We start from the raw sequence: 27,500 nt of genomic DNA on the forward strand, positions 1-27,500 counted from the left end.
GAGCTATTATCACATGACTTAAGGGTTATTACTGTATATCCAGAAGTTTCTGATTAAAAAAAAATTTTTTTTTTTTTTTTTTTTTTTTCAACAAGTCGGCCGTCTCCCACCGGGGCAGGGTGACCCAAAAAAGAAAGAAAATCCCCAAAAAGAAAATACTTTCATCATCATTCAACACTTTCACCACACTCGCACATTATCACTGTTTTTGCAGAGGTGCTCAGAATACAACAGTCTAGAAGCATAAACATATAAAGATACACAACATATCCCTCCAAACTGCCAATATCCCAAACCCCTCCTTTAAAGTGCAGGCATTGTACTTCCCATTTCCAGGACTCAAGTCCGACTATATGAAAATAACCGGTTTCCCTGAATCCCTTCACTAAATATTACCCTGCTCACACTCCAACAGATCGTCAGGTCCCAAGTACCATTCGTCTCCATTCACTCCTATCTAACACGCTCACGCACGCTTGCTGGAAGTCCAAGCCCCTTACCCACAAAACCTCCTTTACCCCCTCTCTCCAACCCTTTCGAGGACGACCCCTACCCCGCCTTCCTTCCCCTATAGATTTATATGCTTTCCATGTCATTCTACTGTGATCCATTCTCTCTAAATGACCAAACCACCTCAACAACCCCTCTTCTGCCCTCTGACTAATACTTTTATTAACTCCACACCTTCTCCTAATTTCCACACTCCGAATTTTCTGCATAATATTTACACCACACATTGCCCTTAAACAGGACATCTCCGCTGCCTCCAACCGTCTCCTCGCTGCTGCATTTACCACCCAAGCTTCACACCCATATAAGAGTGTTGGTACTACTATACTTTCATACATTCCTTCTTTGCCTCCATAGATAACGTTTTTTGACTCCACATATACCTCAACGCACCACTCACCTTTTTTCCCTCATCAATTCTATGATTAACCTCATCCTTCATAAATCCATCCGCCGACACGTCAACTCCCAAGTATCTGAAAACATTCACTTCTTCCATACTCCTCCTCCCCAATTTGATATCCAATTTTTCTTTATCTAAATCATTTGACACCCTCATCACCTTACTCTTTTCTATGTTCACTTTCAACTTTCTACCTTTACACACATTCCCAAACTCATCCACTAACCTTTGCAATTTTTCTTTAGAATCTCCCATAAGCACAGTATCATCAGCAAAAAGTAACTGTGTCAATTCCCATTTTGAATTTGATTCCCCATAATTTAATCCCACCCCTCTCCCAAACACCCTAGCATTTACTTCCTTTACAACCCCATCTATAAATATATTAAACAACCATGGTGACATTACACATCCCTGTCTAAGACCTACTTTTACCGGGAAGTAGTCTCCCTCTCTTCTACACACCCTAACCTGAGCCTCACTATCCTCATAAAAACTCTTTACAGCATTTAATAACTTACCACCTATTCCATATACTTGCAACATCTGCCACATTGCTCCTCTATCCACTCTATCATATGCCTTTTCTAAATCCATAAATGCAATAAAAACTTCCCTATCTTTATCTAAATACTGTTCACATATATGCTTCAATGTAAACACCTGATCTACACATCCCCTACCCACTCTAAAACCTCCTTGCTCATCCGCAATCCTACATTCTGTCTTACCTCTAATTCTTTCAATTATAACCCTACCGTACACTTTTCCTGGTATACTCAGTAAGCTTATTCCTCTATAATTTTTACAGTCTCTTTTGTCCCCTTTCCCTTTATATAAAGGGACTATACATGCTCTCTGCCAATCCCTAGGTACCTTCCCCTCTTTCATACATTTATTAAACAAAAGTACCAACCACTCCAACACTATATCCCCCCCTGCTTTTAACATTTCTGTCATGATCCCATCAGTTCCAGCTGCTTTACCCCCTTTCATTTTACGTAATGCCTCACGTACCTCCCCCACACTTACATTCTGCTCTTCTTCACTCCTAAAAGATGGTATACCTCCCTGACCAGTGCATGAAATTACTGCCTCTGTTTCTTCCTTAACATTTAAAAGTTCCTCAAAATATTCTCGCCATCTTCCCAATACCTCCATCTCCCCATCTACTAACTCCCCTACTCTGTTTTTAACTGACAAATCCATATTTTCCCTAGGCTTTCTTAACTTGTTTAACTCACTCCAAAATTTTTTCTTATTTTCATTAAAATTTCTTGACAGTGCCTCTCCCACTCTATCATCTGCTCTCCTTTTGCACTCTCTCACCACTCTCTTTACCTTTCTTTTACTCTCCATATACTCTGCTCTTCTTATAACACTTCTGCTTTGTAAAAACCTCTCATAAGCTACCTTTTTCTCTTTTATCACACCCTTTACTTCATCATTCCACCAATCACTCCTCTTTCCTCCTGCCCCCACCCTCCTATAACCACAAACTTCTGCCCCACATTCTAATACTGCATTTTTAAAACTATTCCAACCCTCTTCAACCCCCCCACTACTCATCTTTGCACTAGCCCACCTTTCTGCCAATAGTCGCTTATATCTCACCCGAACTTCCTCCTCCCTTAGTTTATACACTTTCACCTCCCTCTTACTTGTTGTTGCCACCTTCCTCTTTTCCCATCTACCTCTTACTCTAACTGTAGCTACAACTAAATAATGATCCGATATATCAGTTGCCCCTCTATAAACATGTACATCCTGGAGCCTACCCATCAACCTTTTATCCACCAATACATAATCTAATAAACTACTTTCATTACGTGCTACATCATACCTTGTATATTTATTTATCCTCTTTTTCATAAAATATGTATTACTTATTACCAAATTTCTTTCTACACATAGCTCAATTAAAGGCTCCCCATTTACATTTACCCCTGGCACCCCAAATTTACCTACTACTCCCTCCATAACATTTTTACCCACTTTAGCATTAAAATCCCCAACCACCATTACTCTCACACTTGATTCAAAACTCCCCACGCATTCACTCAACATTTCCCAAAATCTCTCTCTCTCCTCTACACTTCTCTCTTCTCCAGGTGCATACACGCTTATTATAACCCACTTTTCACATCCAATCTTTATTTTACTCCACATAATCCTTGAATTAATACATTTATAGTCCCTCTTTTCCTGCCATAGCTTATCCTTCAACATTATTGCTACTCCTTCTTTAGCTCTAACTCTATTTGAAACCCCTGACCTAATCCCATTTATTCCTCTCCACTGAAACTCTCCTACCCCCTTCAGCTTTGTTTCACTTAAAGCCAGGACATCCAGCTTCTTCTCATTCATAACATCCACAATCATCTCTTTCTTATCATCTGCACAACATCCACGCACATTCAGACTTCCCACTTTGACAATTTTCTTCTTCTTATTCTTTTTAGTAATCTTTACAGGAAAAGGGGTTACTAGCCCATTGTTCCCGGCATTTTAGTTGACTTTTACAACACGCATGGCTTACGGAGGAAAGATTCTTATTCCACTTCCCCATGGATATAAAAGGAAAATTAATAAGACCAAGAACTATTAAGATAAAATCAAAGAAAACTCAGATGAGTGTGTATAAATAAATGTGTACATGTATGTGTAGTGTGACCTAAGTGTAAGTAGAAGTAGCAAGACATGCCTGTAATCTTGCATATTTATGAGACAGACAAAAGACATCAGCAATCCTACCATCATGTAAAACAATCACAGGCTTCGTTTTACACTCACTTGGCAGGACGGTAGTACCTCCCTGGGTGGTTGCTGTCTACCAACCTACTACCTACCAACATTTATTCACCCATTTTATCATTTGCTCTACTCTTGTTTTTCCCAGGCACTTCAGTTTTTGTTTTCAACCCCTGTACCTCTCTGTATATTCTGTTTGTATCATTTTTACACTTAAACTTTTCATATGATAATTTTTATTCCTTAGCACTCCTTTTACCTCATCCTTCCTCATAAACACAAACATTTGCACACTACATCATTGCATTCTTAATTCCACACCATACCTTTGTGATATCCCCAACACATTTTCTCTAGCCCATTACCATAGTTGTTCATGCCTCACATTGACTGTCTTCTTTAATTTATTAATTTTAGCTGGTGGTTTAATGAAAGGCTTTTGAATTTTGCGCTTTAGATATGAATACTGCATCACCAGCTAGATGTTTTGAAATTTGTTACCATTTTGATTATGTAAACATCCAGAGTAAATGATGATAGTTTTTCTTCTTTCTTGGATCACCCTGCTTTGGTGGGAAACGGCCGATGTGTTAATAAAAAAAAAAATCTGTATTGTTGATTACTGTACCCCTTGCCACTAAGATAAAAGAATTAGTGAACTGTGTTATAACCTCTTTGTTCCATGAGCTGTGTTACATATAGACTATAGAGGCTTGTGAAAATTGACAAATGAGTATGTCTGATAATTATTTGACACACATTTACAAACACTAATTGTTAAATAAGTGCTACTAAATCATTTTTTGTCTCGTCTTGTTTTTTCTTTATTTATATCTTTAATCATCATTTATACAAAGAGCTTATTCAGCATTTTGCTCAAACTGTGTCACTGTGTGCACATTTATTATTTTCTTCATAATGTCTTTAAATCCTAGACTACCTGCTCAAATTTAAATCACTGATACCCTGACATTTTTAACATTCTCAAAATTCTTTCATGTTAATGTTTGTAGCTACATTGACTGTTGTTTCTTAACAGTGTGACCCCAACCTGTTAGTCTTCAATGTATGGGTGGACTGTCTTGACCCAGACCTTCCCAGACTTGCATTGTTCGCAGCTCATGATATTAAAAAAGGAGAGGAGCTGACGTTTGATTACAATTCTGGGCTGAACTCTAAGCAGATGGCTGGTAGACTTCCTGCTCAGTTGACAGGTAAAGTTTTCATGCACAAATGGTTCTTGTACAGTCTCTTAGAATTTCAAATTCTTATTAAATTGTATATTATAGTAAAAGTAGTTGTTTAATGGTGAATTTGTGATAAAGGTTTCTGCTTCATTGTCCTCTCTGTAGTACCAAAGTAATATTTTCATGTGCTGTTTAATACTATTAAGTATCTTGTTAATGAAAAGTGAATAGACTTTAAACTCTTTTTACTTTCTAGTTGATGTATAAATTTATTTTTGCAGGCACAATTTAAATAAGATAATATGTGTTTTGGTTGACAGATGTTTTTGGTAGGAAGTGCCAAAATTACATCTTGTAAAAAATTTGGAGTTTCTTCATTTGCCAAAAGGCTGATGCCATGCATAATGTTGGCTTAACATAACAGCTAGATGCACACATATTTAACCCATTAACTGTCCAAACGTAGATCTACGTTCGCTCACCCAGCACTAATATTTTGGATTTTTTTTTTTTAATTAAAGAGGGCAATTTCCTGAGTGTAATAAGACCAAAAAAAAAAAAAAAAAATTTAAGACCAGTACTTACCGAGATATAAGACCGTGAAGTTGGTGCTGGATGCTCGTCTGATAGCAATATGGAGTCCTGCTACTTGCAGAAGTGTTGCCGATATACCTTTTTTCTCATATTTATATTATTTTATGTAATTTTTATGTTTTGATAATTACAGTGTATAGTATGTAGTTCTTGTGATTTCATAGCCAATCTTTGTTCTGACACTAATATTAGGTTCTGAAATAGTACTCAAATTGTCACAAACACACTGACAGGTCAACATTCACACCTGCCTTGGTCATTTACTCTTGTCTAGGAAAATATGCAAAGTATTTATAGGTCCCAGCAATGTTTTAGACACGCTGGAGTATATATGAAACTCCTTGAAGGTTGGTGTTAAGACGAGTGTTATTAACTGCTGATAGGGTAAGCAGTGGAGTGACACTTGATCGTGCACTGCTATATGAAAACCCTGGCTTTATTTGTTTTCACTGTTACACACAAACATGTCTGTTTATCAGTCTTTTTGTCTGCCTGTGTGTGTGTTTCTTTATGTCTGCCTGTATGTCTGTCTTTCTGCCTTCCTGTGTGTATCTCTTTCTGTCTGCTTGTCTCTCTTGTCTCAGAGTTGCTCATGAGCCAACTGGTATTACACATGATCACATCTGATATCTGAACAAGTCCAAATGCGTATTACTTGCCAGTTGCCAGTTTTGTTTATTATGCATTATATCTTTATTTTTATTTTTATTATCACACTGGCCGATTCCCACCAAGGCAGGGTGGCCCGAAAAAGAAAAACTTTCACCATCATTCACTCCATCACTGTCTTGCCAGAAGGGTGCTTTACACTACAGTTTAAACTGCAACATTAACACCCCTCCTTCAGAGTGCAGGCACTGTACTTCCCATCTCCAGGACTCAAGTCCGGCCTGCATTATATCTACAAGCACAATATAGCACTTCGTCTGGATTTTTGGGGTTATCCTAGGTAATTTACACTGTCTAATTGTATTTATTTAATTGTATTTACTGTAGTAGGTTGGTAGACAGCAACCACCCAGGGAGGTACTACCATCCTGCCAAGTGAGTGTAAAACGAAAGCCTGAAATTGTTTTACATGATGGTAGGATTGCTGGTGTCTTTTGTCTGTCTCATAAATATGCAAGATTACAGGTACGTCTTGTTACTTCTACTTACACTTAGGTCACACTACACATACATGTACACGTTTATTTATACACACTCATCTGAGTTTTCTTTGATTTTATCTTAATAGTTCTTGGTCTTATTACTTTTCCTTTTATATCCATGGGGAAGTGGAATAAGAATCTTTCCTCCGTAAGCCATGCGTGTTGTAAAAGTCAACTAAAATGCCGGGAACAATGGGCTAGTAACCCCTTTTCCTGTAAAGATTACTAAAAAGAATAAGAAGAAGAAAATTGTCAAAGTGGGAAGTCTGAATGTGCGTGGATGTTGTGCAAATGATAAGAAAGAGATGATTGTGGATGTTGTGCAAATGATAAGAAAGAGATGATTGTGGATGTTGTGCAAATGATAAGAAAGAGATGATTGTGGATGTTATGAATGAGAAGAAACTGGATGTCCTGGCTTTAAGTGAAACAAAGCTGAAGGGGGTGGGAGAGTTTCAATGGAGAGGAATGAATGGGATTGGGTCAGGGGTTTCAAATAGAGTTAGAGCTAAAGAAGGAGCAGCAATAATGTTGAAGGATAAGCTATGGCAGGAAAAGAGGGACTACAAATGTATAAATTCAAGGATTATGTGGAGTAAAATAAAGATTGGATGTGAAAAGTGGGTTATAGTAAGCGTGTATGCACCTGGAGAAGAGAGAAGTGTAGAGGAGAGAGAGAGATTCTGGGAAATGTTGAGTGAATGCGTGGGGAGTTTTGAATCAAGTGTGAGAGTAATGGTGGTTGGGGATTTGAATGCTAAAGTGGGTAAAAATGTTATGGAGGGAGTAGTAGGTAAATTTGGGGTGCCAGGGGTAAATGTAAATGGGGAGCCTTTAATTGAGCTATGTGTAGAAAGAAATTTGGTAATAAGTAACACATATTTTATGAAAAAGAGGATAAATAAATATACAAGGTATGATGTAGCACGTAATGAAAGTAGTTTGTTAGATTATGTATTGGTGGATAAAAGGTTGATGGGTAGGCTCCAGGATGTACATGTTTATAGAGGGGCAACTGATATATCGGATCATTATTTAGTTGTAGCTACAGTTAGAGCAAGAGGTAGATGGGAAAAGAGGAAGGTGGCAACAACAAGTAAGAGGGAGGTGAAAGTGTATAAACTAAGGGAGGAGGAAGTTCGGGCGAGATATAAGCGACTATTGGCAGAAAGGTGGGCTAGTGCAAAGATGAGTAGTGGGGGGGTTGAAGAGGGTTGGAATAGTTTTAAAAATGCAGTATTGGAATGTGGGGCAGAAGTTCGTGGTTATAGGAGGGTGGGGGCAGGAGGAAAGAGGAGTGATTGGTGGAATGATGAAGTAAAGGGTGTGATAAAAGAGAAAAAGGTAGCTTACGAGAGGTTTTTACAAAGCAGAAGTGTTATAAGAAGAGCAGAGTATATGGAGAGTAAAAGAAAGGTGAAGAGAGTGGTGAGAGAGTGCAAAAGGAGAGCAGATGAAAGAGTGGGAGAGGCACTGTCAAGAAATTTTAATGAAAATAAGAAAAAATTTTGGAGTGAGTTAAACAAGTTAAGAAAGCCTAGGGAAAGTATGGATTTGTCAGTTAAAAACAGAGTAGGGGAGTTAGTAGATGGGGAGAGGGAGGTATTAAGTAGATGGCGAAAATATTTTGAGGAACTTTTAAATGTTAAGGAAGAAAGGGAGGCGGTAATTTCATGCACTGGCCAGGGAGGTATACCATCTTTTAGGAGTGAAGAAGAGCAGAATGTAAGTGTGGTGGAGGTACGTGAGGCATTACGTAGAATGAAAGGGGGTAAAGCAGCTGGAACTGATGGGATCATGACAGAAATGTTAAAAGCAGGGGGGGATATAGTGTTGGAGTGGTTGGTACTTTTGTTTAACCCTTTGAGGGTTTTCGTCGTACTAGTACGTCTTACGTGTAGGGGTTTTTGACGTACTAGTACTCATAAATTCTAGCGGCCTCAAATCTAGTGGGAGAAAGCTGGTAGGCCTTCATATGAAAGAATGGGTCTATGTGGTCAGTGTGCACAGTCTAATAAATATCCTGCAGCACACAGTGCATAATGAGAAAAAAAAAACTTTGACCATTTTTTTTTTAATAAATCAGCGACTTTGCAGTGTATTTTCGTATGGTATTTATTGTTGTATTCTAGTTTTCTTGGTCTCATTTTATAGAATGGAAGACATATTACAGAAATTGATTTGATTTTGACTGGTTTTACAAAGAAAGGTGCCTTGAAATTGAGCTCAAAGTAGCAGAAATGTTCGATTTTTACCAAACTTCAAAAGTAAACAAATCGTGCCAAGCGTGCAATACACGTCAACTGGTGAGTCTAATATTCTTTCACAAGTGCACCAATAATATTTATACCATTTTTTACACTAATACAGTAGTCTGCATAACAGTAAATCTTATATTTTTTGTGAGAATAAAAATTCAAAGTGGAAAGCAAAAGAATATAAGAGGGGCCTTGAGACGTGACTAATGACTAGAGGAAATGTCATTTTAGTGCCAGGAATGTCTTTCTTGTTTATTCTGGACCCTATTCGGAAATTGGCATCTTTTGAAATTTGTGTGAAATTGGCAAAATTGCTAAATTCTGACCACTGTACTGGATAGTTGAATTTCATAAATGAGTGGTTTCTTGCATCCATTCGATAGAAAAAATGGAGTTCTAGCGAAATATTCATGTTTTTTGTCGACTAGTACAGTGAAATTGGCCGAAAATGGGGCTCAAAGTGGGCAGAATCGCCGATGCGTAAACATCGCCGAGACCGCTAACTTTGCGAGAGCATAATTCCGTAAGTTTTCTATCAAATTTCAAACTTTTGGTGTCTTTATGATCGGAAAAAGATTCTCTATCTTTTCATAAGAGAAAATAATTTTTTTTTTTTTTAAATTTGGCCGACCCTGAGAACGAGTTTCGGAGAGGGCCTGTCGACCCTCAAAGGGTTAATAAATGTATGAAAGAGGGGAAGGTACCTAGGGATTGGCGGAGAGCATGTATAGTCCCTTTATATAAAGGGAAAGGGGACAAAAGAGATTGTAAAAAATTATAGAGGAATAAGTTTACTGAGTATACCAGGAAAAGTATACGGTAGGGTTATAATTGAAAGAATTAGAGGTAAGACAGAATGTAGAATTGTGGACGAGCAAGGAGGCTTCAGAGTGGGTAGGGGATGTGTAGATCAAGTGTTTACATTGAAGCATATATGTGAACAGTATTTAGATAAAGGTAGGGAAGTTTTTATTGCATTTATGGATTTAGAAAAGGCATATGATAGAGTGGATAGAGGAGCAATGTGGCAGATGTTGCAAGTATATGGAATAGGTGGTAAGTTACTAAATGCTGTAAAGAGCTTTTATGAGGATAGTGAGGCTCAGGTTAGGGTGTGTAGAAGAGAGGGAGAAAACTTCCCGGTAAAAGTAGGTCTTAGACAGGGATGTGTAATGTCACCATGGTTGTTTAATATATTTATAGATGGGGTTGTAAAAGAAGTAAATGCTAGGGTGTTCGGGAGAGGGGTGGGATTAAATTATGGGGAATCAAATTCAAAATGGGAATTGACACAGTTACTTTTTGCTGATGATACTGTGCTTATGGGAGATTCTAAAGAAAAATTGCAAAGGTTAGTGGATGAGTTTGAGAATGTGTGTAAAGGTAGAAAGTTGAAAGTGAACATAGAAAAGAGTAAGGTGATGAGGGTATCAAATGATTTAGATAAAGAAAAATTGGATATCAAATTGGGGAGGAGGAGTATGGAAGAAGTGAATGTTTTCAGATACTTAGGAGTTGACGTGTCGGCGGATGGATTTATGAAGGATGAGGTTAATCATAGAATTGATGAGGGAAAAAAGGTGAGTGGTGCATTGAGGTATATGTAGAGTCAAAAAACGTTATCTATGGAGGCAAAGAAGGGAATGTATGAAAGTATAGTAGTACCAACACTCTTATATGGATGTGAAGCTTGGGTGGTAAATGCAGCAGCGAGGAGACGGTTGGAGGCAGTGGAGATGTCCTGTCTAAGGGCAATGTGTGGTGTAAATATTATGCAGAAAATTCAGAGTGTGGAAATTAAGAGAAGGTGTGGAGTTAATAAAAGCATTAGTCAGAGGGCAGAAGAGGGGTTGTTGAGGTGGTTTGGTCATTTAGAGAGAATGGATCAAAGTAGAATGACATGGAATGCATATAAATCTATAGGGGAAGGAAAGAGGGGTAGGGGTCGTCCTCGAAAGGGTTGGAAAGAGGGGGTAAAGGAGGTTTTGTGGGCGAGGGGCTTGGACTTCCAGCAAGCGTGCATGAGCGTGTTAGATAGGAGTGAATGGAGACGAATGATACTTGGGACCTGACAATCTGTTGGAGTGTGAGCAGGGTAATATTTAGTGAAGGGATTCAGGGAAACCGGTTATTTTCATATAGTCGGACTTGAGTCCTGGAAATGGGAAGTACAATGCCTGCACTTTAAAGGAGGGGTTTGGGATATTGGCAGTTTGGAGGGATATGTTGTGTATCTCTATACGTATATGCTTCTAAACTGTTGTATTCTGAGCACCTCTGCAAAAGCAGTGATAATGTGTGAGTGTGGTGAAAGTGTTGAATGATGAAAGTATTTTCTTTTTGGGGATTTTCTTTCTTTTTATTGGGTCACCCTGCCTCGGTGGGAGACGACCGACTTGTTGAAGAAAAAAAAAATTGTATTTATGTATGTGTACCTATGAGACAGACAGAGATAGAGATAGATACAGACAGACAGATGGAGATAGTGACAGCCAATCAGCCAGCCAGCCAGCCTACTGAACACACATTACACATTCCAGAATTGTTTCTTTTTACTTAGGGCATAGGCTGTAAGACATTTAGGCAGGATGACACTACCAGTGGTACCAAAATTGAAAGGGTGTTGCACATGGGTTATTATCGAGGTTTTTGACATTTCTGCAACCACTTGTGGCCACATCCACCTCAAAACCACTAAACTCAGGGTCACCATCACTTTCCTCTTAAAAGGGAGTGTTAATACGACATGACATTGGTGAATCCTTGGTGTTTGCTGCGCTGTTGGCTCTAACTGGTGCTCCCACAAGGTGTTAAGTGGTCCCAGATTTTTTAATACTGCACACACTGAGTGTTAAGACCCATTCTGTGCTGACAAGGCATCTCAGGCCAATCGTGCCTTATTTGGAGGCAGGAAAAATAAAACGTAGATCTACGTTTGGAGCACTAGCAGTAAGAACGTAGATCATTGTTTGGACAGTTAATGGTCTAAGTGACTAGGAGAGAAATACCAGTCAATAGAATCGAGAGAGTAGTGATAGTGAAAACTTCTTCAGTTATGAGCACTGTATGTGCTCAAGTATAGCCCAGTTTTGTGTACAATTCAACCGTGGACCTTTTACCTAAAAAACTTTGCCTCGTCATGTATCTCTTGGACAAGTCTACCTTAGTTTTTGTGGGCCAATAGAACATTTGATACTTAAGTACTGTACTGGGAGTTTGTATTGCATTGAACTCACCAATCAGATTCACTTTGGCCCTATCACATATTTTTTTATTATTATACGCCAGCCGTCTTCCACTAAAAATTGAAACATTCACGGGCATTCATTCAATAGTTGTCTTGGCAGGAATGTGCAGATATAATTCAAATGACCCTCCAAGCTGCAGCATTTCCACCAGGCATTGTACTTCCTACCCTGTGACTCAAGTCTGGTTGTGGCTTGCTCTTTGTAAGAAAGAGCAAAAGTTAGGTTCTTATATAATGCTTTTTCTTATTAACCCTTTGACTGTTTCCGACGTATAAATACGTCTTACGAGCCAATGTTTCTGACGTATTTATACGCACAAATTCTAGCGGCTTCAAATCGAGCGCCAAAGGCCTGGTAGGCCTACACGGGAGAGAATGGGTCTCAGTGGTCGGTGTGCACCCTGTGAAAAAAATCTGGGACCTAGCGGTGCATTGTGGGAACGCCATGTTGTCAGTCCATTTTCACCATGCCTCTCGGTAAGAAGTTCCTCACTCCTCGGCGGATTGGAGGTCTTTTGTTCCCAAGTGATAGCTCTAACAGCGATGAAAGTGTCAGTGACAGTGAATTCAAGGGTTTTCAAGTGAGTGTTACCGAAAAAAGTGCCCAGGATAACGTAAATAGAGACGAAAACCCAGATGACCCACAACCTTCGACCTCTGGTGCTGTGCCGGCTTGTTCACGTTCACGTTCGCCTGTACCAGGACGAAAGAGGAAACTATTTGGTCGTGTACAACACCCTGATGATAGCAGTGATAGTGATATTGATAGTGATAGTGATTTCAAGGTCATTGAAAGCAGTTCTAGTGACAGTGAGAGTGAATATTCCCCAGTGAAGCGCCAGTATGTACGACATAGCATGCGGTCTGGTAGTGTTTCATATGTTGTTCCAAGGGGAAGGAGAAACTCTGGGAGCACATCCCGTGGCCCAACACCACGACCTGATAGTGAAGATGACGATATTGTAACGATGGGTATGAATGGTGACAGTGAGGGAGGAGGCAGTGGTGGTGATAGTGAGGGTGGCACGGCCCATGTGGCACCATCACCGGGCCACGCTACTAGCCACGCGGCTGACTCAGCAGAACAACCAGCCTCACCCTACCCCACGCTGCCACAACCTGCACCACCACAACCTGCACAGCCACAACCACGGTACAATATCCAGACCCCACCAGCAGACCGCATCTGGGATTGGCAGGACGGTGACGAGTTTGTTCCCAGTCCCCATGACTTTGATGAAACACAAAGTGGAATAAAGCCATCTTGTCCACTTGGGAACAATGCCAGTGAACTGGACTGCTTTGAGTTATTTTTCGATGAACCCCTGATGGACATCATTGTCAGGGAAACAAATACATACTGTGAATACACCATGGCAAATACAATTCTCTCACCAAAATCACGGCTACACAAGTGGAAGGAGACATCTGTGGCAGAGATGTACCTGTTTTTTGCCACAATAATGCTTATGCCACATGTGTATAAGCACACTGTCACCACATACTGGACAACAGATCGCCTGATTTCAACTCCAGGTTTTAGTGACATTATAGGTGTCAATCGTTTCCTGATACTGTTGCATATGTTACACTTTTCAGACAAAACCAGGCCTGACAGAAGCGACAGGTTATATAAGATAAGAAATGTGTTTATGTACCTGAAACAAAAGTGCTGCATGTATTTTTATCCCTTCAGGAAGCTTGTTATTGATGAGTCCTTGATTTTATTCAAAGGAAGACTCTCATTCAAGCAATATATACCAAGCAAGAGGAAACGCTTTGGTATAAAGCTATTTGTACTGTGTGATTGCAGAAGTGGTCTTGTTTTAGATATTATTGTGTACACTGGCAGTAATACTTTGAGAGATACCATGAAGTTATTGGGTATCTCTGGTGATGTGGTTCGAACAATGATGGAACCATATCTTGGTAAGGGGCATATGTTATTTACTGATAACTGGTACACAAGCCCCTTACTCAGTGATTTCTTGCGAGTGAACTTGACAGACGTGTGTGGCACAGTGCGTGGTAATCGCAAACTGTTACAAAAAACGCGATTCTAAAAGCTTAGAGATCTCCAGTGAATACTAGAAAGGACTGCCCTTCTAGCATCCAGCCTGTTACTGGGTTTTCGTAACAAGTAGTCAGTATCCTTGTCCAATTATCCATTAAACTTCAGTATGGTTCAATAGTGCTTTAGGATTACAACTGGTAGGCTACTAACTAGAGAAATTAAAATTTAATAAATTTATTAAGTAGTAAGTTGTCTAGAGGTATATTATTAAATTAAATTAATTACAGCAATCAAAATAAAATCAATCTCTCGAGTTCAATATTATTGTGCTGAAAGCACATATCACATTTATAATTCTTAAGTACCGTCAGGTACATTAACATTTAATAAGATATTACAAATATGTACAAGTGTGTGTATGCGTGTATGTGCTCTTAAGTAGTTAGCTATGTCTCAAGACTCGAATAAGACTTAAACAAGTGACTGACAAAGTCCTCAAATAAACTAACTTCTTGACCGACTGGCAACCCGAACAGTCTGCTTGAACAACAAAGAATGCTAAGCCCAATAGCAATGCAATATCAAGCGACAGCGACACAGAATCAGGAACTGGGAAATAATATAACGACACTAAGTAGGGACCATCTGCAGATCCTCCACAAAAGTTACAACACTCCCATAATACTGAATCTTTGTTCAGCATAGGTAAAACTGTGACTGTGACAATACACAGGAACCAGTACAAAATTAGGTCAGAAGCTATAGCTAAGGACCTGAGATAATCAGAGTGTCTATGTGACACACAACCTCAGTACAACGTCGAAAATCACTAAGTCTATACAATGTTATGTGAACAAAGTTCTACTGAACTAACAAGAATAATGAGACAGACAATCTGTCCAACCAGCAAGCGAGTCTCGAGCAGACTGTCAGACAGACAATCTGTCCAACCAGCAAGCGAGTCTCCAGCAGACTGACAATTTCACGAGAGGTGAAGACACCCCCCCCTCGATCACGTGATAGCTACGTGGACAACTGCAGCTCAGAAGCCGGCAGTATAACGAGCGACAAGCGATAATTACAGTAGTTTGACAATCAAGCCTAACTGAGCACATTTTATATACATCCTAACAACATAAGCTAAATAACAATATAACAGTCAAATAATAATATAAAGTCATACATTTGCGATTTAGCTATTATCGCAAATATAAGCAATATAAAATTATATGAAAAGATAATATACATTATATATACATAATAATCATTGTAACCCATTCAGGGGTTGCAACACCCCCCCCAACACGACAGAGGGTCGCACTGGGAGTTGCATGAATGTCTATCACATTATTTCTGGTTACTCATATCAATAAAATATTAATCCGAGTCTCTCTTGTGCCAAGCACTTCTACAATTTCACAGCGTCCGTCACTAGGATATGCCCCTAACTAGGGCAGTACACAGTATCGTATTTCTGCATACTCGTGGTTATATACATCAGTGTAGAGACAGGATAGCGCTGACAAGGAGGGCACGTTGAGGCTCGATCATAGTAGAGGAGACTGCATTCCACTCTTAAGTAGTGGTTGTGGAATGCGAGGCAGTATGAACATTGAGTATGAAACAGCTTAAGGTGTGTAGTGAGGGGGGGGGTCTGCGGCAGGACAGTGTTGCGTCACGCAGTACATCACCCGCACCACACTACTCACTCAACACTCAGCTTGTCTCCTCCTCACACAACATTACTGTGAATATATAAATATAATAATTAGACATGACATGAGTATATATAGTTAATATGGGCTGGAGGGATTAAGTTACTTTACTGAATTTGACATAGCAAGTAACAAAAGGTATTTGGGCATAAAATTACGTTAATTTAATGTAACTGATAATTATTAAGGACGAGACAGAGCGTCAGCAATTACATTACAATGACCACTTATGTGTTTTATGCTAATAGAATAAGGTTGGATTCTGAGAGCCCACCTCATGATCCTAGCATTCTTACTCTTCATTGTGTTTATATAGGTGAGTGGATTGTGGTCAGAAAAAACGTTAATTTTAAATGGGGAAGTGCCCAAATACACGTCAAAATGTTCCAATGACACCACAAGAGCTAGAGCCTCTTTCTCAATAGTGGCATAATTTTTCTGGTGTCGTTTAAGCTTAGATGAATAGTAACATATAGGATGGAGAATGTCAGTGGATGTTGACTGTTGGAGCAGCACAGCACCCACTGCATAGCCACTCGCATCTATATGTAAAAAGAAGGGAAGATTGAAATTAGGACTTTTCAACACAGGAGCAGAGGAGAGCAAACGTTTCAACCTTTTGAACGAGTCTGAACAATCTCTAGTCCAGGTGAACTGAACTTTGCTACTAGTAAGCTCAGTAAGAGGAGCTGCAATCTGAGAAAAGTTTGGACAGAACCTGCGATAATATCCTGCCATACCCAGGAATCTCTGTACTCCTTTCCTATCCTGTGGCACTGGAAATTCAGAAATTGCACGAACCTTAGCCTCAATAGGAGCAACCTCACCTTGGCCGATACAAAAGCCTAGATAGGTAATCTTGGCTTGACCAAAACTACATTTAGCTAAGTTAACAGTGAAGTTGTAGTGCGCCAGTCTCTCAAACAATGCTCTGAGACGCGTCAAGTGCTGTTCCCACTCGTCACTATACACCACTAAGTCGTCAAGGTAGGCTTCTACTCCTTCTAAGTTGTGGGTCAACTCGTTCATTATACGCTAGAATGAAGAAGCCGCGTTACATAAGCCGAAGGGGGTGACGAGGTAGTTAAACAATCCATCTTGAACAGTAAAAGCAGATATTTCTTGAGCACGTTCAGTAAGCGGGACTTGATAATAGCCTCGTAAGAGATCTAAACGGCTGACAAACTGGGCTCCTGACACACGATCAATAAGGTCGTCAATGCGAGGTAGAGGATAACCATCAGGCAAGGTGACAGAGTTCACTTTCCTGTAATCAGTGCACATCCTGAAACTACCGTCAGGTTTAGGCACTAAAATACAGGGAGATGCCCATGGACTTTTACTGCGTTCAATAAGTCCATGAGATAACAGAAAATCAACCTCTTCTCTCAATGCTTTATGCTTTGTTGGACTCATCCTATATGGTGATTGCTTAATGGGTGATGCTCCCTGTACATCAACGTCATGTACACCCAGAGTACAACGTTTAGGAACATCACCGAACAATTCAGGGAAATTCAAAATCATGTTTTTAATATCACCAGCTTTATCAATCCCAAGGTTACTAAGAAAATTGTCTAGTGATTGTAGAGTCACTGAATTTTCTAAACGAACCTCTATACCTCTAGAGATGTCAGGTAGACTGACGTTTTCTTCCTCTGTCCTAGGAAGAATAGAAGTAGTAGGTAGAGGACTAGCGTAGTATGCCTTGAGCTGGTTAACATGGTACACATGATTAGATTTCTTTTTCCCAGGCGTACGTACCAAATAATTTACGTCGCTAAGCTTTTTCACTACTTCCAGGGGACCATCATACCTGGCTTGTAGAGCATGACCTGGTACTAATTTCCGAGCCATCACCTTATCTCCTGCTTTAAAAGAACGAGGGACAGCACGCTTGTCATAATTTTGCTTCATTCTAGCTTGGGCTGAAACTAGGTTTTTCGAAGCTAGCTCTCTAGCGGCTGTCAAATGTTGCTGCATTAATGAAGGTGAAGTACTCAATGATGGATTTGATTTTCCTGTCCACACGTCTTTTAACACTGCGAGAGGACCACGCACTTGGTGTCCGAATATTAATTCAAACGGACTAAATCCGAGACTTTCTTGCTCACTTTCTCTCATAGCGAAGAGAAGAAATGGTATACCCTCATCCCAGTCTCTAGAAAAATGTTCACAATAAGCTCTCATCATGGACTTCAGTGTCTGATGAAATCTCTCTAGAGCACCTTGTGACTGTGGATGATAACTGGTTGAAAGTACAGACTTTATTCCTAGGTGGGATAATGCTTCTCGAAAGATCTTAGAAGTGAAGTTAGATCCCTGATCTGATTGTATCTCTCGTGGCAATCCAACCTGGGAGAAAAATTTCATCAGCGCTCTCACAATAGCACGAGCATTAATTTTTCTCATTGGAATAGCTTCGGGATAGCGTGTTGCAGCGTCCACAATAGTAAATAAGTATTGGTTTCCTAGTTTGGTTCTAGGCAAAGGACCAACACAATCAATAATAAGACGTGAGAATGGTTCACCATGCACGGTGATAGGAATGAGAGGCGCAGGTGGAGGTGTGTGCGCTGGCTTGCCTGTCACTTGACACACGTGGCAACGTCGCACATGATCAGCTACTGTTTCCTTCATCTTTGGCCAAGTAAAATGTTTTGCCACTTTACCGAGTGTCTTCTTGACACCCAAATGTCCTCCTATGGGACTATTGTGAGCAAAATCAATGGCTTGTTCACGAAATGTAACTGGTAACACTGCTAGATGCTTGACTGTGGTGGAAACACTATCAGCTGACAACTTACATGTAGTTTTCTCCATCAGTACACCATTACTATAATAGTAACAATTATCGAGATACTTTGCTTCACTCTCAGTAACTGCTATATCTCTCAGTCTTTCCAGTGACTGATCAACAAACTGATCCTTGATTAAATCATCATGAGTAAGAAATTTAACGTCAGTTGTGTCCTGACTAGGTTGATGACCGGGGGGAGTCAGTGTTAATGATCCGGGGCGCAGAGCGTCACTAAACAACATATTCAACCCCAAATCATTGTCATCCACTAACTCAACAGGAGACAAGGATGGTTGTTGTATCTTTGACATAGCTCTAGTAATTGCGCTGAGAGGAAATAAAATAGGTTTCTCTCTACAAGCTTCAATGGCATAATTATCATCAGTGTTATTATCAATCACAAGTGGTTCTTTACATATACCAGCATGAAAGATATCGTTCCCTATCAACAAGTCCACTGACCTGATGGGAAATACACCACTGGATATACCCACTGAAATATAACCAGTATAATAGCTTGTTTCAATATAAACTTTGTGCAGAGGCACTTTTATAACAGCCCCTCCATAGGCTTCTAACAATACATCTATCTTGCAATAGGTATCATCAGTTATGGGCAGTACATCTTCTCTTAATAACGTGAGATAACTGCCAGTGTCTCTGAAAGAAATTATCTCAGTTAGATGTGATTCGTCAAATCCTACTTTATCTCTCGAAAAGTAAGGACTCATCGCTGAACGAATCTTTTCGTCAGATACACTTTCTGACGCTAGTCATCTATCCTGAGTAACATTATCTAAAACAGTAGGATCAGAGGCATTGCTAGGCTTTTGGTGTCTTTGTTGCACGGAAGAGGATACGACTTGAGTGGGGGCGCCAGCCGCACGACTGTTTCTCGTATCCCTTTCTAACTTATAGCAATACTCTCTAGTATGTCCTTTTCTGTTACAATAGGCACATTTAACTTTCTTCTTCTCGATACCAGATTTCTGTCTAGCCACAGAGACAGATTCAGGATTGTGAGTTTTCCTGGTAAATGTACGAGAAGTTACAGTAGCAGGTACATCAGGCCGGCAATGAGCAGCTGATTTAGGTTGCCAACTTCTAGGACAATCTTTAGTTACCTTGTTTCTGTGTGTTTTAGTACGTACAAGGTTGTGAGAAATTTCGTAATTGTCTGCTAATGCTGCAGTTTCCAGAATATCTGAGGTAGGATGATCGATCAGATATTCTTGTATGTCAGCAGGCATACAGTTGTTAAACTCTTCGTGTAGTAACAACTGAACAAGGCTGTCATAGTTGTTACATTTAGCAGCTCTACACCACCTCTTAAATGCAACTTTTTTCTCACGAGCAAACTCTACACAAGTTTGATCTTGTCGTCGTTGTAACGTACGAAATGCTCTTTGATAACTTACAGGTAACAAGTTATATGTCTCTAGAATAGTTTGTTTGACAGCGTCATAACTAATGTACTTGGCAAATGGCAAAGCAGCCGTACAAGTTTGAGCTCTTCCTGTCAAAGCAGTATGAAGCAATGTTGCCCAGTGCTTACGTGGCCAGTTCATAGCACGTCCCTGGTTCTCAAACACATCAAAATATGTGTCTAAGTCACTTTCAAAAAACTTAGGAACCATGGATGCAGCTTTCTGCACATTAAATGTGTCCTGTGATCTATCAGTCTGTTGTCTTCCCAGACGAACATTTTCTCTTTGGAAATCTTCTTCGTTCAATCTCCTCTGTGCCTCAATTTGTGCAGTTTGCAACATAATGAGGCGTTCAAACCTCTCAAACTGTTCCTGAGAGATAGGACCAGTGGGTAATGGAGGAGTAGGGAAATTAACATGGTCTGGACGGTCCTTAGGTCGGACACTTGGTCCAGCCGTCTCTAGAGAGTCTAGATCTGGTCTAGGATAAGTAAATACAGGTGTAGTATACACTGTACTAGTATTAGGCTGTGTCATACTACCAGCTATACTCTGTACTATAGTGTCAGTGAAGGAAGGAGCGAGCGAGAACTGAGCTACACTAGGCTCAGACACTAGGCTCACTTCTGCTCTAGTTGCTCTTTTTTCAACTTCAAATAGAGCCATACTTCCTAATCGTGACACTAGGCTTTCTGAATCTGAATCATAATCAGACATCTCTGTATGAGCAGGAAACAATATATCTTTAATTAATGCTCTGACAGTTTCAGCGGTGTAATTCCTGTTATACGTCACACCGAGATATTTGGCTACTTGCCAACACGTCTGAAGTTTTAATGTACTTAACTCAGACAAAGTCAGAGTATCAATCAACTGTTGCACTTTGGCATACATCACGAAAATAATTGTACTACGAGAGAGTGATTACTGGAAACTATAATCTTAATAGTAATTTTAGTGTTGGTTGTCTTAGAGCTAGAGCTCATACAGTATTTCCATCTCCTTGGATCAAGAGACTCAGTCAGGTACATACATCTACCTGGTATGTTGTACAAGACTAAACTCAAAGTCTTCAGATTAGGAAAGTACTCAGTGTGTTTGACCATAGAAGTACTAGTATGTCAAACTGGACAATTTCTCCAACACCTTGGATCAAGAGCATCCCGGACAGGCCCCCATTTGTTACAAAAAACGCGATTCTAAAAGCTTAGAGATCTCCAGTGAATACTAGAAAGGACTGCCCTTCTAGCATCCAGCCTGTTACTGGGTTTTCGTAACAAGTAGTCAGTATCCTTGTCCAATTATCCATTAAACTTCAGTATGGTTCAATAGTGCTTTAGGATTACAACTGGTAGGCTACTAACTAGAGAAATTAAAATTTAATAAATTTATTAAGTAGTAAGTTGTCTAGAGGTATATTATTAAATTAAATTAATTACAGCAATCAAAATAAAATCAATCTCTCGAGTTCAATATTATTGTGCTGAAAGCACATATCACATTTATAATTCTTAAGTACCGTCAGGTACATTAACATTTAATAAGATATTACAAATATGTACAAGTGTGTGTATGCGTGTAAGTGCTCTTAAGTAGTTAGCTATGTCTCAAGACTCGAGTAAGACTTAAACAAGTGACTGACAAAGTCCTCAAATAAACTAACTTCTTGACCGACTGGCAACCCGAACAGTCTGCTTGAACAACAAAGAATGCTAAGCCCAATAGCAATGCAATATCAAGCGACAGCGACACAGAATCAGGAACTGGGAAATAATATAACGACACTAAGTAGGGACCATCTGCAGATCCTCCACAAAAGTTACAACACTCCCATAATACTGAATCTTTGTTCAGCATAGGTAAAACTGTGACTGTGACAATACACAGGAACCAGTACAAAATTAGGTCAGAAGCTATAGCTAAGGACCTGAGATAATCAGAGTGTCTATGTGACACACAACCTCAGTACAACGTCGAAAATCACTAAGTCTATACAATGTTCTGTGAACAAAGTTCTACAGAACTAACAAGAATAATGAGACAGACAATCTGTCCAACCAGCAAGCGAGTCTCGAGCAGACTGTCAGACAGACAATCTGTCCAACCAGCAAGCGAGTCTCCAGCAGACTGACAATTTCACGAGAGGTGAAGACACCCCCCCCTCGATCACGTGATAGCTACGTGGACAACTGCAGCTCAGAAGCCGGCAGTATAACGAGCGACAAGCGATAATTACAGTAGTTTGACAATCAAGCCTAACTGAGCACATTTTATATACATCCTAACAACATAAGCTAAATAACAATATAACAGTCAAATAATAATATAAAGTCATACATTTGCGATTTAGCTATTATCGCAAATATAAGCAATATAAAATTATATGAAAAGATAATATACATTATATATACATAATAATCATTGTAACCCATTCAGGGGTTGCAACACAAACATATGCCAAGGTTCGACGCTGGCACTCGCAGAGGTGAGGTGCAAGCCTTTGCTGCCAATGACATCATGGCATTTCGGTGGCATGACAAACGTGATGTCACATTGTTGACATCAGTTCACACAAACGAAATGGTACCCAGTGGCAGGGACAACAGAGAGACCAATGAACCCATTCTAAAGCCTGCAGCTGTCATGGACTACAACCTCAATATGCGCTTAGTGGACAAATGTGACATGCAGATTGGGTTTGCAGACTGTGTACGCAAGAGTTATAAGTGGTATATCAAACTTTTTTTCCATCTTGTTGATATCTCTATGCTAAATGCTTATAACATATACAAGTTGAAGACCAACAAAACACCAAAATATGGTGAATTTTGCCTGTCAGTAATCAGACAAATAATTGCAAAGTACAAAGGCGCAACTCCTGCAATAGACCAGCGCCCACAGACGTCATCTCGTATGAGGCCTGGTGATCACTACCCCATACAACTGCCTCCTACTACTGCCAAGAAAAATGCTCAGAAGAGGTGTTATGTATGTATGCATACCACAAAACGCCCACAAACACGCAGAGACACTCGTTTTATGTGTGAGGAGTGTGAAGTGCCCCTCTGCATATACCCATGTTTCAAAGAGTTCCACAAGCTGCAGCAGTTCTAGGAACGTGTTTAGTGACTGTACATATGTATATATATTATGGAACAATAGTAATAAACATTGTTTTGTATTGTTTGTTTGTGTAAACAAAGTGTATACACAAACTAATAGTGATAAAGTTTGTTCTGTTATTGTGTTGTAAATAATGAGTGTATATTTGAACAATGCACCTTACATTGGTCTCACAGGCCACATAAGTTACCTGGAAAAGAAAAATATTGAAAAATGCAAGAAACCTTTGAATTAGAGTAAATAAAAGAATACCGGGTGGGCGGCAGTCGCCGCTGTTGCCGTACGCACGTCAATTTCTGCAAACTTTGCGGCTCTATATCTCGGTAAGTACTGATGGCAAAAATTTTTTTTTAGGCTTAAAACACTAGTAAAAATATTCCTAACATTTTCATAAGAAAAAATAATTTTTTTTTTTTTCGAATATTTGGCGACATAGAATGACAGTTTCAGAGAGGGACCTGAAACAGTCAAAGGGTTAATGATATGGAGACGAGTGGCACTACAGCAGTTGAAAGACTTAGTGATGACCATTGAGGAAATGTTTTGCTCACTTGGAGCTTTGTCAGTGTGTGAAGCTTACATAATTAAAATATTACAGCACTACATGTGTGTGTGAATTACAAACCAGTTACCTACCCATCAGGTAGATTCTTTATAGGTATGTAATAAATATCATTATAATATAAATTTAAATCCATTTTAATTTCAGAACAAAAGGAAGAGGGTTGTTTCACTCCGGAGAAAAGAAAAGAAAGCAGGAGTGAATTGATACTGAAGACGCCAAAAGGAAATAGAGGACTCCAGTATGGTAAAACTGAGTGTCGTTGTGGTGCCGCTAATTGTCGAAAATATTTCTTTTAAAATTACTACTCTTTAAGCTTGTAACTTAATTCTTTTAATTTTGAAGGCAATAGCTGGACAGGTTGCCAGCAGCAGAACTAAATGAAACAGTAATTGTATTGTTGATAGGATTCTGAGGCCACCCATCTCCCTTCAGACATCTCTCTATACTTCTGCAGTCTAGCCATGACTCAGTACTTGAGGTACTTTCTTATCTTGAAGTAGGGTTCTGAACTTTCAGTATTTTTCTCTTAATGAGAATAAGCCAGTTTTATTACTTTAATGTATTTTACAGTGCTCATACTGTATCTGCAAACACAGTGGTAACTAAGTCTAACTATATATATATATATTTTTTTTTTCTTTTGTTGATATTAGACTTTAACTTACACAAGATGGGTAATTACACAAAACATCTCGGAACAAACTGTATGTGTGTGCATGTGCACTTGCACACACACACACAAGATGGGTAATTACACAAAACATCTCAGAATAAAGTGTGTGTGTTTGTGTGTGCATGCACACACACTCAGACACACACACTCAGACACACACACACACACACACACACACACACACACACACACACACACACACACACACACACACACACACACAGACAGACACACACAGACACACACACAGACACACACACAGACACACACACACAGACACACACACAGACACACACACACAGACACACACACACAGACACACACACACACACACACACACACACACACACACGCACACGCACACATGCACACACGCACACATGCACACACGCACACATGCACACACGCACACATGCACACACGCACACATGCACACACGCACACATGCACACACGCATACATGCACACACGCACACACACACACACACACGCACACACACACACACACACACACACACAAATGCACACACACACACACACACACACTCTTTTTTTTTACACGGGTATTACAAGGTTAGGCTAAGGATTCCTACCTTAATAAACAAACTAAGAGCTGTTACTTATATCAGCTCATTTTATTAAAGCCTTTTTATTGTTATGAAATATACAAATAGAAAGCAGGATAAAGTTTGAGTCATCTGTGGGTCAGCAATTTCATTTGGTCAACAGACTTTACTTCACTGATGTAATTATGCTGTACAAACATGTTCCAGACTCCAGTCATCCAAGGACTAAATGATCTCAGATGAATTGATGTTCTCGAGAAGGGTACATCCTGAGTGTAGTTGCTTTTTGCTGCCCATATTGTTGTGTAGAATCTCAACATTTCTCTGTCTGTAGGGTGAAACCAAGTGTGAAACTTTGACAATATTGGCCTTGTACATAACAGTAAGGCCACCCACATCCCTCCAGTGTTGAAGGCTCTTCTGAAATGTCAGGTCTGTCCAGATGAGAGATGAGTCTTCTTGCTCTGCTCTCTGTTCTGCCAAGATGTCGCAGATGAGATGAGGGGCAGGCAGTCGAAGAAAGTGGAGCATATGTAGGATGTGGGCAAACTTGTGCCTCATAACAAGTCTTGCAGCCTCAACTGCCCCCCCCCCCCCTCTTTCTCTCTCTCTCTCTTCTCTTTCTTTCTCTTCTCTTTCTTCTCTTTCTCCTCTTTCTTCTCTTTCTCCTCTTTTTTTTTTATACAGGGTTTGACAAGGTTAAGGATCCCTAGCTTTATTGACAGCTATTTACAGGTTAAGGATTCCTAACTTTATTGACAAGCTAAGAGCTGTTACCTACATCAGCTCATTTGAAAGCATTTTTATTGTTATGAGACATACAAGTAGGGAACAGGATGAAGTTGGAGCCAACTGTGGGCCAGCATTTTTATTTGATCAGCTGACTTTATCTCGTTGACATCATTATGCTGTACGAATGTGTTCCATACTCGATTCATCCTGGGTATATATGATCTCAGATGGAGTGATGTTCTGGAGAAGGGTACAACCAGAGTGAAGTTGCTGCTTTCTGCCCATCTTGTGGCATAAAAGCTTGTTTCACGCTGTCCTCGAAGTGGATCCAAGTATGGTACTTTGACAATATTGGCCTTGTACATAACAGTAAGGCCACCCACATCCCTCCTGTGTTGAAGGCTCTGCTGAAATGACAGATCTATCCAGGATGGGTCCAGGCAAGAGATGAGACGTCTTGCTCTGTTCTGTACTCTGTCAAGTAGTCACAAATGAGAGGGGGGGTAGGCAAACCAAGAAAGTGGAGCATACTCAAGGTGTGAGCGTACTTGTGCCTCGTACAGAATCTTGCAACCCCTACTGTCAAGCAGATGCGAGATACGGCAAAGTGTTGTAAGCTTCCTGGCTGCCTTGTTTGCAAGATTTACAACATGGTTCTTCATGGTTAGTTTGGAGTCAAATTTCATCCCAAGGATATCAGCTTCTTCTCCAGGTGCCAACACCCTCCCATTCATCCTTACTACTACACCAGCATTACTATCATGGTGCCTAGAGACCATCATCATTTGCATTTTCTCAGGTGCAAATGTTACTTGCCATCTATTTCCACAAGCTGATGTAGCTCTTAGCTTGTGATTGATGTAGCTTAGAGCAGCTGGCATTTCTTCTCTTGGATAAGTGAATGTCAGTGTACAGTCGTCTGCATATGCATGGGATTCTGGGATGAGATGAAGAAGGTCGTTGAAGTAGACATTCCATAATAATGGTCCCAGCACGCTTCCTTGTGGAACACTTGCCCCAGTAGGATGTCTTGCTGATTCCGTTCCATTGAGATCTACCATGAAGGTAATCACTCAGGAGACATAGCGTAGAGCCTGCTATTCCCAGTGCTTGAAGTTTTGCTAAGAGACCCTGGTGCCACACCTGGTCAAAAGCACCAGCAATGCCCAGTGCTACCAGACAGCTGACTTTGGATTCATCCAGTGACTGCTGCCACTTAATGGAGAGGTTTAACAACAGATCAGCAGCAGAGTAACCTTTCCTGAAGCCATATTGACGATCACAAAGTAGTGAGTGGTAGTCAAAAAACTCTGTCATTTGTCTTGAGATTATTGTCTCAAGGAGCTTTCCAGTGATTGACAGGAGTGACACTGGTCTATAGTTGCTGATTTCTGCTCTGCTCTTCTTTTTGTGAACAGGGACTACATTTGCCTCTTTCCACAGAGAGGGCCATTTACACTGCACTAGGCAGTGCTGAAAGATGCGAGTTAGAGGTGCTGCTAGCTGGTCTGCACATCTCAGCAATCTTGGGCTCAACTTGTCTGGGCCCACAGCCTTTTCTTGGTCAAGCGATTTAGGAAGGAAATGCACCTCCTCCTGCCTTATTGTCACCACTGACAGTTTTGACACAGTTCTTGCAGCTAGCCAAGGAGGGTCCCTTGCTGGATCAGGAACTTGCATTTTGGTAGCAAAGTGTTCGGCAAAGAGGTCCGCCTTCTCTTGACTACTAGTAGAGGTGGTCCCATCCTGTCCCTTCTCTTGTTTCCCTTCTCTTGTTTACCTTC

General features: G+C 40.1%; 1 protein-coding gene across 1 annotated transcript in view; it reads left to right on the plus strand.

Annotated features, from left to right (window-relative positions):
- Positions 1 to 27,500, plus strand: part of Su(var)3-9 (Suppressor of variegation 3-9) — a 206,754-nt gene that overhangs the window by 172,416 nt on the left and 6,838 nt on the right. Inside the window, exons 11-12 of the mRNA XM_070083085.1 lie at positions 4,704 to 4,878; positions 23,890 to 23,988. Coding sequence (XP_069939186.1) covers positions 4,704 to 4,878; positions 23,890 to 23,988 — 274 coding nt within the window. The remainder of the gene's footprint in view (positions 1 to 4,703; positions 4,879 to 23,889; positions 23,989 to 27,500) is intronic.

The sequence above is a fragment of the Cherax quadricarinatus genome, chromosome 8 (genome assembly GCF_038502225.1).
Source record: "Cherax quadricarinatus isolate ZL_2023a chromosome 8, ASM3850222v1, whole genome shotgun sequence".
Taxonomy (NCBI): Eukaryota; Metazoa; Arthropoda; class Malacostraca; order Decapoda; family Parastacidae; genus Cherax; species Cherax quadricarinatus.